Source organism: Puntigrus tetrazona, chromosome 14, assembly GCF_018831695.1.
Source record: "Puntigrus tetrazona isolate hp1 chromosome 14, ASM1883169v1, whole genome shotgun sequence".
Lineage (NCBI taxonomy): Eukaryota > Metazoa > Chordata > Actinopteri > Cypriniformes > Cyprinidae > Puntigrus > Puntigrus tetrazona.
The window spans coordinates 4,241,231-4,255,553 of NC_056712.1; the positions used below are offsets into that span (position 1 = coordinate 4,241,231).

At 37.4% G+C, this 14,323-nt stretch overlaps 2 protein-coding genes and 1 long non-coding RNA gene across 4 annotated transcripts in view; 1 reads left to right on the forward strand and 2 right to left on the reverse strand.

Moving 5' to 3' along the window:
* neurl1b (neuralized E3 ubiquitin protein ligase 1B) overlaps positions 1-3,836 on the reverse strand; it is a 29,510-nt gene extending 25,674 nt beyond the window's left edge. Inside the window, exon 1 of one of the 2 annotated variants that reach the window (XM_043257954.1) lies at positions 3,624-3,836. In XM_043257954.1, the coding sequence (XP_043113889.1) occupies positions 3,624-3,699 (76 nt within the window). In that variant the 5' untranslated portion in view covers positions 3,700-3,836. Of the gene's footprint in view, positions 1-707; positions 783-3,623 lie in introns of those variants that run through there. The other variant, XM_043257955.1, reaches the window with a different exon arrangement.
* A 984-nt stretch (positions 3,837-4,820) lies between these two features.
* LOC122357328 lies at positions 4,821-7,121 on the forward strand. Its single transcript, XR_006252455.1, has 3 exons — positions 4,821-4,876; positions 4,987-5,412; positions 5,538-7,121. It is a non-coding gene; the product is annotated as an uncharacterized LOC122357328 (long non-coding RNA).
* Positions 7,122-8,414: 1,293 nt separating this feature from the next.
* On the reverse strand, positions 8,415-11,463 carry dusp1 (dual specificity phosphatase 1). The gene is made up of 4 exons (XM_043256674.1): positions 10,900-11,463; positions 10,563-10,711; positions 10,231-10,450; positions 8,415-9,593 (listed from the first exon to the last, which is right to left on the reverse strand). Exons 1-4 carry the CDS (start codon positions 11,294-11,296, stop codon positions 9,250-9,252), a joined length of 1,110 nt encoding a protein of 369 aa, XP_043112609.1. The 5' UTR covers positions 11,297-11,463; the 3' UTR covers positions 8,415-9,249.
* Between the last annotated feature and the right edge of the window lie 2,860 nt (positions 11,464-14,323).

Consider the following 14,323-nt stretch of genomic DNA (forward strand, 5'->3'; position numbering starts at 1 on the left):
TTTGTGACTCAGAATGCAGAAGCAATGGATATAACTGATACGACACACTCCCTGCTTTTAATATCTGAACAATTAATTCCACATGACATTGCTGATCGCTTAGAAAGACCTGGGAGGCAACCGTTGCAATACGTATGCCAACATCAGGTGAAATTCTAGAAGTTCTGATTTCCTTGATTCCGCAGAGACCGTTCCATACAGATCACGGATCATCTACGATTCATTGCACCCCTAGTATTCGGCAGAACAACTACATTTATACAGATTTGGAACTACAAGGGTGACTAAACAATGACACAATTTTAATTTTTGGGTGAACTATTCCTGTAATGTAGTGTGTGTATACAGATGGCCGGTCCATCACAGATGTTGTTTATATATATTGCAATCCTTACATCCTCAGTAACATTCTTCTGTCTTGGCCTCTCTGTATTATGCTGCTCACACATGTAAATAAAATAGAATAGCAGAATTTCTACCAGATTATAAAAATCATAATGCCAAGCTCGTTGTATTATAACGCATGCTGTAAAAAGTTAGGCAACAAAACTGCAAAGATGAATGGCTGACAAGGTGTTAATAGCAGCATTATGTAATGGTTTCCCCAGTAGACTGGAGACAACGATGAAGGGAAATGAGCCTTTGGTTTAACAGCTTCTGATCACCTTTTGCTCCTCTACCTAGGCCCAATATCCTTCCATACATACCTTTTCCGCTTCTTCCCTTCAGCTTTCTACCGCAAACTATGAAATTGGTTTCATCCATGTGTGGGAAAATATCTAGGCCCCTCGCCTCTGAAAGGGACACTGATACATGCCAAGCGCCGTGTGCAGGGGCTATTTTAAGAAGCTGTAAATATGGGAACTTCCTCTGTGTAAGGGTATCTCATATCCTAAATGATCGTTTTACATTATTAACAACAAGCTTCATCCACAGCAAGCAGCGCTGCCATGTGCTTGACTTTTTACTTTCTAACTGGGACAAACCAGTTGCCCTGAATAACACTATTTTAATACTGTTTTCTCACTCTGTTTTAAATGAGGATCGTAAGGACAGTTAAAAGTTAGTTAATGCCAACATAAATTTGACCCTATTTCATTTCTTAATACATGTTTGAGACAGGCACACCAAAAATGGACATAGTCCCAAGCTTTTCACTGACAACCGTGCTGCAACAAGCGATGTCATTTCACGTTCAATTAAATTTTAAATATAATATTTAAATATAATAATCTTTGACATTTAATTGGTAATTTTTGTACTGTATGGCTATATATTTTTGTAAGCGCATTTCTTTTTTAAGAGCTTTTTGACTGCTATTACTTACTGAGATTTGTGTCATCCTAAAACTGATTAACTGTTGGTTTCAACTCATCACAAAGTCTTTATTCAAAGAAATCGCATCCTTTTGCATTTGTTTGAAGTTTTAAAATGATGTACTCAAGTCATCACCAGTGTTCGTAAACAATCCTTGAAGTCACCAATGCTTCCATTTGTTTTTTTCTAACTTTTTACAGCAACGTTTTTTGTTTAGAACCGTGAAAAAAAAGGGAAATGTTTTTTGAAGACCAGCATTAATGGGTTAAATCTCTGTAAGGTCAGTAGTGCATGCAGTGAGGTACTTTACTTTTTAGTCTATAAATATAGATTATTACATGCTGCTTGCTGTCACTGCGTCGTTTCCTCTTTATGTGCATGTTTGTGTTGTCTACAACCAATGTCTGCTTTTTATCACTCAGTGTATGACATTTTCATGACCCCTGCTCTAGGATGTGTTAATCCTCACTAAACTTCGTGCCTGTTTGCCTGACTATCAAAGAATAGCCGTTTCAAACCAGGGCCAATAAAGGATAGCTGGCCTATGTCTTGGATGATTTGTTTGATTTGTTTATTTGAAGTGTTAAAATATATACCCTTCCTTAAGGTATATCCTCTCCCTTTAAGGTATACAATGAATCTGATACTCTTTAAACATTTTTATGTTACAACACGCTTTTTGTTTTTTGCATGTGGATGATGGAATGCAGACGAACTACTCGTCTGACTTGAAGCCAAGCACCTTAAACAATGTATGTACGTTCAACGAGTACAAAACATACAAAAAACGCATGTTAAGTATTAAAAAAAGCCACAATACAGCTGCATTAGTTGTCACTTATTCAAAGTGATGATCACTAATAAGTTGTAAAGAAAAGTTTAAAAATTAACAAAATAACACCATTTGTCTACTTTTATTTTAAACGTTGGTTCTCATTACAGTATATCCAACAAAATTTAAATAAATTCATTAGTCAGTTAGATATTAGCTGCCATCTGCTGGTAAGATTATGCCATTAAGTGCAAACTGCCCTCTAATGATTGTGTATGTTTAAAAAAACCACCGGGCCACCGTCAAGATCTTCAAACTCTTAAGTACTTACAGAATTTATACTTAATTTCTAAGACTCTGAGATATAATGTTAGTTAGTCAGAGCAAATGTTTCTCAGAGCCCTCATACTAGAAATAATTGTTCCCTCTCTACTGTTCTCATCAAGGTCCTGGGAAAGCCACAACCTTGCCAACTTTGCATAGCTTAGAAGTTAGTGGCCGCCCCTCTCTCATCGTGGGAGTTACACTTCCTGTTCGACTCTGAAAATGACTGGAACAGTGTCCTTTCTCATGGTAGTTTCCAAGATTGTAACAATATTATAAAGTAAATAACACAACGACAGAAATTATAAACGATATACGGTGTCTTGGATGTTGTATAGTTATAACAAAGAATCATATTATTTCATAGAGTAATATCACGCATATACACATGAAAATGTGATGTTTTTTTGCTACTCAATTTACAATTATAGCTTTTAAAATATTTGTGTAACTTTTTAGAATAAGTTAATTTGTCTTCTTATTCATTTATTAACACCTCTCTTGATTGACAGATATTGGGAGTGAGGTGCAGAGGCACTTCTTAAGGCTTGCTAATTTCACTTTTGGTGTGAAAAGGCATTTACGGTTGACAAAAATATAATGTTCGTGTTCTATACTGTATGAATGAAGTGCAATATGAATATAATCCATACATACTACACACGTCACGTTGTCATTATCACATTACCAATAATCAGTTTAAATTCATAAATACTGTGAATTTGGACATACTACTCGCTTTCACCTAGCAGGGATTCAGACATATTGAGATACAGCTCATAATATTTAAATTTGTGACACTTTGTGGAACTAAAACATTAGTGGATCGTGTTCGTAGGCAGCGTTGCCAAATACTTTCAATTGAACGTAGTCACTAGATGACGTCATAACGGCTGAATAAAGATGAATATAGAACAGTGGGCAAGGTGAGATAAAGTTTGACATGAATTTATATTTGTCCCTAACTTTTTAAAAAATCTCAAAATAGATGGGGAACTTAAGACGCTAAATCTAGCTGCAAATTTGCTGAACTGGCAACACTGTGAACGAGGTTACCTGCGAGGGAAAGTGACGTCACACATCCACGAAAACCCACCTTGTCACCAGCCACTGCATAAACGGCTCGTTTTTATGTTTTGCGTCTAATTTTGAACTTTTAAAATACTTTACCATGCATATTACTATAGTCACGAATAAGCGAGACACCCACCTTGCGGACCGCTGTTTTGCCACTGAACTCTTGTCCCTTGAGCGGAAAACACCGCAGAAGATCCGTTATTCCCCATCAAAACACTTTTACACCATTCAACAGGTTGCGAATCTAACGCATCTAAATAATTCAAAAAAGCCGTCACAAAGCTGTCCGATCTCGAGACAGGCGGCGGTGGATACTGAGGAGGATATCCGAAAAAACCCGCCTAAATTCAGTTTGAAAGCTAAAAACACCTCGCACGTGCATGTGTGTATCTATCCGGAGCTGTCCAATCGCTGTGTCCGGCTCCTCTCGTGAACGCCCCCAACGGTCCGGTCCTGACAAACACGGCCACTCCCGTCAACGTTTCGTGGAGGAATGTGCTCAGACGTTCATTGGTGAAAGTGCTTAGATGAATCGTGTCTTTTATTTCTCGTTTGTAAGTCACTTTATATATCTGATATCTAATTACGGAGCAATTAATAAAGATTTTTAAAAGTCTGTATTGCCTGAGATTTTCCTGAGAGGACTTTGATGAAATGACTTGCCCTGGGCTTCATCAATATGGCTTTATTTAATGGTTGAAAGGTACCTTTTTAAAAACACCTAAAAGTATACAGTGCCTCTTTGATTCCACATTTATTATAATTATAAAGGTAGGAGATTACTGTAAGATAACATTTTGGTGCTATGTCCTTAGTACTAGATTTCCAGTAAGCATAGGTTAAATAAAAATGTCAATAAATCTAAAACACACTTTTAAAATATACTTTTACATTGGCACAAACCTATACACGTGACATCGGCAAACACGCTCTAGTTATATATTAATTTTGATTTGAAACTTTGTCCATCTGTTGTCAATAAATCATAGTGTTTTTGAGGACAAGTTATATGGATATCTAAACAAAATTGTATAACGTTAAATAAGATATTGTAAAAAAACAGTTGACAATTATGTAAAAACAAATGCTTAAATCTTTAATACATTTTAAGATAGTGTATGCTATAACAACAATATTTGATGTCTTAAGGGGAATGTGTATGGAAAAATAGATTATAAGTTATATGTTAAATACTGAAAATATATGTTATTTTAGTTTATAGTTTACTTAAAACATCTAGCTATAGCATGCAGCAAGATACGTTTTACTTTAAACCGACAGGGGGCGCTCTTTAATCGATTTTGGATCTTAAGCGCATGTTTACAGTAGTGTTTTGGTTTTGTTTTCACCTTAAGGTGCCACCATTAACAGTCACGTTAAAAACTTGTAAGTAAAATAACTGTTCGATTTTATATTACAGCAATATGTTTTTAAACCAATAGGAAACATATACAATGTACAATACAATCAATAGAATGTTTTATTTCAAACAACAGACTGTATGCACATATTTCTTCACTCTTCAGTCTTCTTACAAACACAGAAGCTGCACGTAACCAGGTGAGAAGTTACATTTATGTATGAGAATTTAAATATCGGTGTAAATAATGTTTTTAAGCTTTCATAGGATCGGTTTTCGGATCTCGCTCACTCTGTACAAATTGTCTTACCGTGCCGAAATGAATTTTCACATCTCCTGTGAGCCATGACATCAGAGCAGCTCCTCAAGCTGCTTTATTATGACACACACAGACAGATCAACAGCAGCATTAGACAGAGCCGGATAAAGATCACCTACAAAATGAAAACAACTCATCGTTAATACCATCTGTGATTTAAACTTAAGTGAACAGACTCAAAACATTCTGCAAAGAGTGCCCTTGTGTCAAACAATAACGCGTCTCTCCTCAACCTACTGCGGGGTGAGTTACAATCAAAAGTTTAAATGGTTAAAGAATTGTTCATATCACTAACTATAAGTAATTATGAAAGTGATTTCTGTTTGTTTGTTTGTGCTGATTAGAGCTTTATTTTGACCTCTTGTCAGTGATGGGTGGTTGGAAGTGGCTTTCTCTTCCCCTTCCCCCAAAGAGTAATGAACAACAACAAGCGGGCCTCCCCTTTCTTTACAGGCACAAAAGATCAGTCTGGGCACCGAAGAGAGCATATGCCACTGAAATCAGCCGGATTTAATTGGTAAACAACACGCGAGTCCCCTATATCACCATAATATACATTTTTCAACATGCATTGCATGTGGTTTTTCTCCCAAATATTTGTAAAAGTTATTTTACAGACTATTTGTCAACTAAAAGCAATTAGCACTTGGGATTTTGTAATGGTTTAATATTATATTTATAGCTTTTATATATTTAATTTAGAACACGAAGATGCCTGAATGTTATAGTTTTGTAGTATAATTTTGTAGTATAAAGTTGTTACAGTGGCATCAAATGCTGATATGATGTATATGAATGAAACGATATTTTCCTGCTGCTTTGACACAATCTGCATTGTTTAAAGAGCCGTAGAAATAAAAGCGACTTGACTTCATTATCATTACCTAAAACATTTTCATATATACAAAATAAAGCATTAACTGAAATCAATTCAAACATACAAATATGTACTTTAGTGTTTAAAGTTTAATGTGGTTAAATGGAGAAATACATTTTTAACCACAAAATAAGCTTATTTCAAATTTGATGCATGCTGCCGCTCTGAAAAATTGCCACAGGGGCAACAAAGGTCTTAAAAAGCAAGAAATTTTAAAGAGATTCAGCTTGGAGAACATCTAGCAACTAATTAAGTTCATTGACTTCAGGTCTGTAACACAATTAAGAAAGACGGACTGAGGCTCTCCAATCTGTGAAAGAGTGCATGAAAATATTGTAGAATGCTCTTGTTGGATGCCCGTGATCTTCGTGCCTTAGATAGCGCCCCATCACTCATCGGCATGATTCTGTCAATGACATTACTAATTTGGGTCCAGGAATATTTCCAGAAACCACTGTCGGTAAACACAATCTGCCGTGCCATTTGCAAATACCAACTAAATCGCTATCATGCAAAAAGAAAGCCATATGTGAAGATTCAGAACTTTGACAATACACCAATCGGTCGATCACTTTCATTTATATAGCGCTTTTAACAATACAGATTGAGTCAAAGAACTGAACGGTATCAAATAGGAGAATAGAGTGATAGTGATGTATAACGACAAGATTAAGCACTTATTTTTTTATTAAATTCAGAGACGGCCTGTGTAATCAAATTGGTGATAATCACTAGAAATTAAGTGTTTGCAATTAAGTAAGCCAGAGGAAACAGCGGCTAGGAGCTAAAACCCCATCCGTGATTGAATCGAGAAAAAAAATCCGCATCTATGGATGGACTTTTCAAAAACTGAAAATTTCAAATCATCAAATTGAAAAACGAGCTCATTTTGTGCATAAAATATCTCAGTTTAAACATTTGTTGTGTTATCGATGTTCTACTGTGAATAAAATAGTGGCTCATGTGACATGAAATTCTTTTAGTTTTCAAAAAAAAAAAAGATTATCAGAATTCAGGTTGTATATCAGAAGTTGTATTAACTGAAAATTCATTATAATTAAAATATGAAAAATGACTATGTTAAAGCCTAATGCAATATATATATATATATATATATATATATATATATATATATATATATATATATATATATATATATATACATGGTTAGATGAATTAAGTGAAAAACATAAGAAACATTTTATGACCTATGGCTTATGCATTTATAATATCTTTATATAAAATCTTTGAGGAAAAAAGGCATTCACCATGTTATTTCCCAGTTACCCAAATTCACTGGTACATTATAATCCAAACTGCCTTTTATTCAAGTCCCGTATCACTGCCAGTGTTGTGCTAATTACAAAGACACCATAAATGAGGCTTGTGAAAGCACTCCATGCTGCCATCATACATGACACAAAGGAGGAAGCACAGAACACCCTGCGCTTGGCCGAACACTGAGTGCGCTTTAGTCGTCACACTTTTCCCAAACGCCTTGCAGCTGCTCCTATTGTGGTCTCCGAAGGGCTTGAGCAGAGCCCATGCTCCTCCGACCACCCCTCCTGCTGTCTGACAGCACTTAAATGAGCTCACCGAGACCCCCGTGCTGGAACAATTGCAAACACTGATTCTATGCGGTGCGACCACAAAGCATTCCCAGTGTCAGATTCCAATGCACACGCGAACACAGGTCAGGATGCCCCAACATGTCACGGTCAGGGCGAAAGGGGATTGTTCAGATATTTTCCCAGCAATATTTGAAGCGTTCACACGGGCCTGAATTCCAGTTCAAACAATAAAGTCAGCTGCGTTTGTTTGTCTAGTGACCCCTCTTTAAGAATAGAAGGTTCATCTGTCTGGACGCTAAAAGTGGCTCCAAAAAAGTATTTGGACGTTTACTTAAAAACTAAAAGTTTTAATGTCAATGCATTGGTTCATAAACAGCAGCTGTAGATTATGGTTTGTATGATCCATTTGACCTTAAAAGCATTTCTTTGCAATTCTGTGTAAATCAAATTCTTATCGTCAAGTCTAATTCTTTCTCAATCAGATCTATGTATATATATAGTATTTTTGTGTCTTTACTTCACTTTAGGGCTGAACAAAATGAATAAGCTTAATGTGTTTTAATACCTTCCATGTGTAAATTTGATTTTCAATAATAAATTAAAAATTGTAAAATAAAAAAGTAATGAAATGAATGTTTTTGAATGAGTATGTTTGCTATGTAATACTGAAAAGCAGGGACAACCCCATTTAGGACGTAAATTATTGTAAAACATCACTGCCTTGACTACAAATTCAACAAATCCAGTATAATTATATTATATATAACACACAATGATAGAACGGCTGCACATAAGACTGCATGTATGAAAAAAAGTGTTTATTGTCAACAAGTATCACAAATATATGAAAAAATATAGCATAAGAAATATATTAATTTAGGTCAATAAATAGTCACATATCAAAAAAAGCCTCGCAAGAGTCACTCCTGTTAGTAGTGCTTAGGGAGGACTCTTAACGGGCTGACAACAGTACAGACACATGAGGTATTCTGTGTTTACGGACAAACATTTTGATGAATTGGATTGCATTCTAAAAAAAGGCATGACAGGCTCGTTGTTTCAATTTCCATTGTCTTAAGGCAGAGCCTACACAGAACTACATTCACTGTTCAAAAACAAAAAAAAGTAGCAAGACACATTAGCACCTTCACGCCTAACAACTTCCCATCTCCTAGGACTACTCTCCTAATAATAATATTATTAAAAATTATAATAATAATGATGATGTCAACATAAAAAAAACAATCCCTGAGCAATCTGTAAGGGGCTTCTTTCAATGCTAAGAGATAACCAAAAACATGATTATCAATAGTCAGATAAAATAAAAAAGGAGAGATTCTCATGGAGTGTTTCAAACTGGTTTGTGTCGCATGAAATTGTCAAAGGTTTTAAGTCAAGTATGGACCAGTGTTAAAACGTTAAAACAGTCTGGGGGAACTAGGCTTCATCAGCCATCGTCTTCAACACACAATATTGAGCAATCGTGGAATATTGGTGGCAATGCAGGAACTAAAAGTTCCTGAGCCTTAATACTGGAAAGATCACCTCAGGGATCATACAATCATTGTACAAATAAAACTCTCCCCCGTCAAGAGGTGAGAAACGAATCAGACCACTTTAAAAGAGTCCGTCTCAGCAAGAGGGCGAGGTAGTGATGGGACTCTGCAGGAAGGAAAGAGGGCTGGCCGCTGTGTGGATGGGGAAATTGAACACACTGCTGCTTTTGCTAATGGCAGGGCTTCCCGCCTCCGAGGAACACGTAGAGGAGGCGAGCACTTGGGATTCGAATTGCAGAAGCTGCCCCATGAAGCTGAAGTTGGGCGAGATGATGCTGCGGCGCTGTTTGACGAACTCAAAGGCCTCTTCAAGTTTGACCCGGTTGGTGCGCATCAGATAAGCCAAACATATGGTAGCGGAGCGTGAAATACCCGCTTGGCAGTGAACGAAGACACGTCCACCTTTATTTCGTACAGAATCTGTGGGAAGAGAAAAAAGCAGCGTGTTGGTTAAAACTTTAATTAAACTAGTTCAACCCCATCAGAAACCCAAAAGCTGGTTTCAACAACTTCTCTAAACACACATTCAATTGCTAATTACACTCCTCAGGTTTGTTGATCAAGGAAGCCATCTCATTAAAAAAAGCTGGAAAAGTTAAACCAGGCAGGGATTGGAGTAAGAGGAGAAACACTCCCCACCCCCCACAGGCCTGAATACACAGTGGGGGGTTGAGGCATCCCTGCTAAGTGCACTGATCTGATAGGAAGGCAACAGAGACCCAAAGACACTACCTTTTGTTCAGGCTAAACAAAGGATGCAAAGCATTCAGATGGAGCCAGTTGCTCCATGAAAAGATCGGGTCACAGCCTGGTGTTTTTTGAAAAGGGGGCACCTCTTTAAACAGGATGAGAGGATGATGTAAGCCTTAGTGGCTGTCAGACCAGGGCCATACAGCTGGTCGAAATGGAGGGAACTTTTGAAAAATTCAATTCACACTTCAGTTGAATGGGGGTTGGGCTGGGAGTCCGCCTGCCTGCCAAAGCTCCTCATATGGTGACATCTGTTCCCCATTTCGTAACGGAGGTTTAAATAATATCAGCGAAAAATGATACTCACTGATAAATTCGATAGCTTCGTTGAACCAGGAACTGATGTTGGCTTTGTGGTTGTCCTCAACAGGAATACTCTTGTACTGATAGTGGTCTTCAAAGTGGTTGGGGCAGTTGGAAGAGACGTTAATAAGGGCTGTGATTCCCAACATGTCCAGCATGTCTTTTCTAGAGGCGTGATAAGCACTGCCTAAATATAGGAATGGCAAGATTTCAACAGGCCCACCCTTAAAAACAAAAAAAAAAGAAAATTAGCGGACAAGTTCACTAGTAATGAGCCCAAGTTAGAATACTTGCAGCACAGCGGCTTATTTAAAGAATAAGTATAAAAGAACTTACCTGATCATACAAAGGAGTTGTACACGAGTTACAGGAGGAATCAGCTGGGTTTGAATGGCAGCTAGAGCTCAAAGGTAAACTCAAGCCTTGTGGGGGAACTGGCTTCGTACACATTTCAGGAAACTCGGAGGAAAAGGTCTCGAATCCACCTAACAGAAACAGCAAAACAGAAACAATTACTTTCAACAAAAAGGTGTTCAAGAAAGTCGTCTAGACAACATTTGGTCGCAGTTTTAAATTAAAAACCATTCACAGTAGTAAGTTCGCGCCTTATATATCGAACGGTATTGTAATAAAATAGCCTAAAACATATAGTACAAGAAGAATCTTTTCGTACCTTTTAGAAGGAACACACTTGTTCCACATGGATTGCGACACAAAGCGTTCACGGCGAGCATTAAAGTCCCGTCTTTCTTCACTTCTCCCATCTCCAGACTGCGGTCATCCAGGAACACAACACTCTGGTAATCCCCGGAGAGAAGCCTGTTCCTGGTGTCCTCGTTGGGTACAATGTGCTCCAGTCCCAGGCCGCCCCTGGCCCTCCGGCGTACTATGGTACTGAAGCGCACATTGCTGGAGCCCGATATGTGGGACGAGCTGAAAGAGAAAAACGAGCGACAGTCCAGAACCAGACAGTCCGGGTCATCTCCCTCCAACAGATCACGAAGCGAAGCCGAGTCGATGGCGGGCACTTCCATTATGACCATAGTAGAGAACGATAGGTCTAAATACATACAGCGAGATAAACGAAACGATACGGCAAGCTTGAAAAGTTCTCTCTAAACTGCTCCGTTCGAGAGTGTAGTCCAGGAATAGTCCGTTGAGAGGCGCGGAAACTTGAATTCTTTTGTTTTCAATTAAAACCCCGCTACTTTGTTTCTTCTCGTTCTGATCTCCAGACGCTAAGCGGCGGTTATATACCGACTCGACCGCTTTAGCTGAGAGGCGTGACGTCACCCGCCCCGCCTTTCTTGGCCAGAGGCCCGCGTGAATTCGCACGTACGTCAGAGCGATTGAGTTCGGCTAACCAAGCCTACGTTATCTGATCCTGTCAAAGCCAGTCGACCTCTAGACCAAGAGACTGGTAATCTCGTCCAGTTTCCGGGTGATGTCACTAAATTTATGTTTGCTGATGATTTAGTGATGCTGTTTTGTTTTTGCTGTTGTTGTTGGGACGGCGGTTTAGCAGTTTTCAGGGGTAAAACAGTTTTCCTCAGAAGTTGATCTTCGACCTTAGACCCGTTTATCAGCCAGCTCCATTTTGAGATTATCGGCATTGGCCAATGCCGCCGTGTTGGCAGATTTGATAGTTTCCGCTCTTGTCAGTTCGAAAAGAGGGCATTTTTAAAATATGCACCAATTGGCAATGGAATACACATGTGCGATTAAATGATGGAATTTTAAAACGCAATGGAACAATATGTGCACATGATAAAGAATAATGAATAAAGACAAACGTTTGAGATCACATTAAGTTACTGAGGAGTTTTTCTCAGGAGAAAATCTGAGAAGCATGCGATTAAAGTATCATTCTATTCTCTTTATTTCATTTTGCTGTTGATTTAGAAGGGAAAGTATCAAGATATTTATTGAAGATGTCATTTATTTATTTATGCGAGGTTAGTAATGCTTCATCGTGTATGAAAATAAAATACAATAATAATTGTCAAAAGTGAAAGAATGTTTAGGCTATAATATTTTCATTGTTTCATGTTATTTTGTAAAAACTTTGCTCGTCGGATAAATAACAAGATAATTAGCGAACCTGTCATTGTACTCATAAAAGTTTATACTTTGTTTTTATTGTACAGGAGTACATAGAGTGCAACGCTGCGAGAGCAAAGGGAAACCATAAAAGTTAATCACTGTATAGAAACTTGAGGTCTAGTAAATTTCCATTCGCTTAAAACGCAAACCAAGCTCAGGTATATGAGGCCATGGTGTAATAATAGTTTAAATATTTTACAAGTTACATTCATTACAGGTAATTATAAGCATTTGTTCCTGTAATGTGATGTTTTGTTTTGCTGGTTAACCTGCTACCGCTCTGCATTCCTCACAACATTGAATAAAAATGTGTTGCTATGGAACCAGAGTGCAATGTATGTGCAGTGGGTTAGTTTAGACATGTTTCATCAAAAATATGCAAATCGGTGTTTGTAGCTATATGAATAAATATACGCTTTACTTAACATTGTGTAATATTGTGTTAATCACTGATATGTTACTTAATAATAATAATAATAATAATAATAATGGGGGGGACAACAAAAGTATTTGCATAGTTTACATAAGGCTTTTCTTTTCTGGTCTTCCATCATAGCAGGAAAGCAGAACGTCCAGATGCTTTTTGATCTCCAATTAATTTCATCAAGTCGTATTCACAAGTCAAACTTTACTTTGAGAATACTTCATTTCAAAATAAAATAACATATGTAGGTCAGCATTGCATTTCTGCAAGTTGAGTCAGAACGTGCGGACGATTTCTGTTCGAAACATTTGTTTGAGGTTGTTGAGGTTGTTGTACAAAAAAAGCAAGTAACAGAATTACTGTTAAAAAACGAATGAGTCAGCGGAGAAATGCAAGCCACAAGACGAGACTGTAATGCCCCAGGAAGAACACTGTGTACTACATCTATAAGTTACTAACTAGTTTGCATGCATGGGAATGGCCCAGCATTGTTTGTACTAATATTAATCTCTAAAATGTTAATATTTGCTTTATATAAACAATTATCATGTCTATGTATAATGTGAAAACCATTTAAAAAGCAATACATTAACATTAAAATCAGCCTGCTCTCTTCTACAAAAAGACATAGACGCGCTAAAAAGACCTTGAGAACAGGAACATGAGCCATGTAAAATCATTTAAACACATATTTCAGGGATTACTCACACTTGCATGTTCTGATTGTTAGTAAGGGAAGTGAAATCGTGTGACAAACGAGGCATTTCCTTGGTGTAGCAAATAGAATATACCAATGTCATCACAGACCATTTACGGACAGAGGGGCCTGTGGGCAACAGTTTGTCAGTCCTGGGAAAATACTCTGTATGTCCTTTTGCCTCTTTTCCGTAGACCATTTACAGTATTTTTTCGCACGTTCTGTATCAACATTTGACAACTGAAATTTCTAGATTGTACCCATAAATGACATAGTGAAACATACTGCATGATGCATCACGTTATTCAGACACAAGCCCGCAACAATCAATCAATCAATCATTTTTATTTCTATAGCGCTTTTAACAACACAGGTTGCATCAAAGCACTGTACAGTATAATGACAGGGATGTATAATGACGAGAGTGAACAATTTGTTATTAAATGCAGAGACGGTCTCTGGAATCAATTCGACGTTAAATCACTAGAAGTTAAGTGTCCCCAACAAAGCAAGACAGAGGCGACAGCGGCAAGGAAACAAAACCCCATCCATACAGAATGGAGGAAAAGACTCAGAGAAACCAGACTCAGTTGGAGCCGGACGCCCAGCACTTAACCTCCAGTTCAATTTTAGTGTAAATGACTTAGTGTGTGTGTGTTACATAGCTGGGTAAATATGTGCAATGTATACCATATAAATATTGTAAGATTTAATTGTATTTTATTAACTGTTAACATCTAATAAGGATCTTGTAATATATTTTGTGTGTGTTTACATATGGTTTTTCAGCTATTAGAGTTTATTTCCAATTACAAATTATTTTCATGTGTAATTTTGGGATAACCATAACCCTATATTACTCGATACTGATTG

Bases quoted from the DNA above. Each gene is read 5' to 3' on its own strand.
- dusp1 (XM_043256674.1), bottom strand. From the start codon at position 11,296: ATGTATTTAGACCTATCGTTCTCTACTATGGTCATAATGGAAGTGCCC. The intron at 10,451-10,562 runs GTAAGTTCTTTT...TTTGTTTTTAAG, and splicing joins CAACTCCTTTGTATGATCAG to GGTGGGCCTGTTGAAATCTT. The intron at 9,594-10,230 runs GTGAGTATCATT...CTCTTCCCACAG, and splicing joins CGAAGCTATCGAATTTATCA to ATTCTGTACGAAATAAAGGT.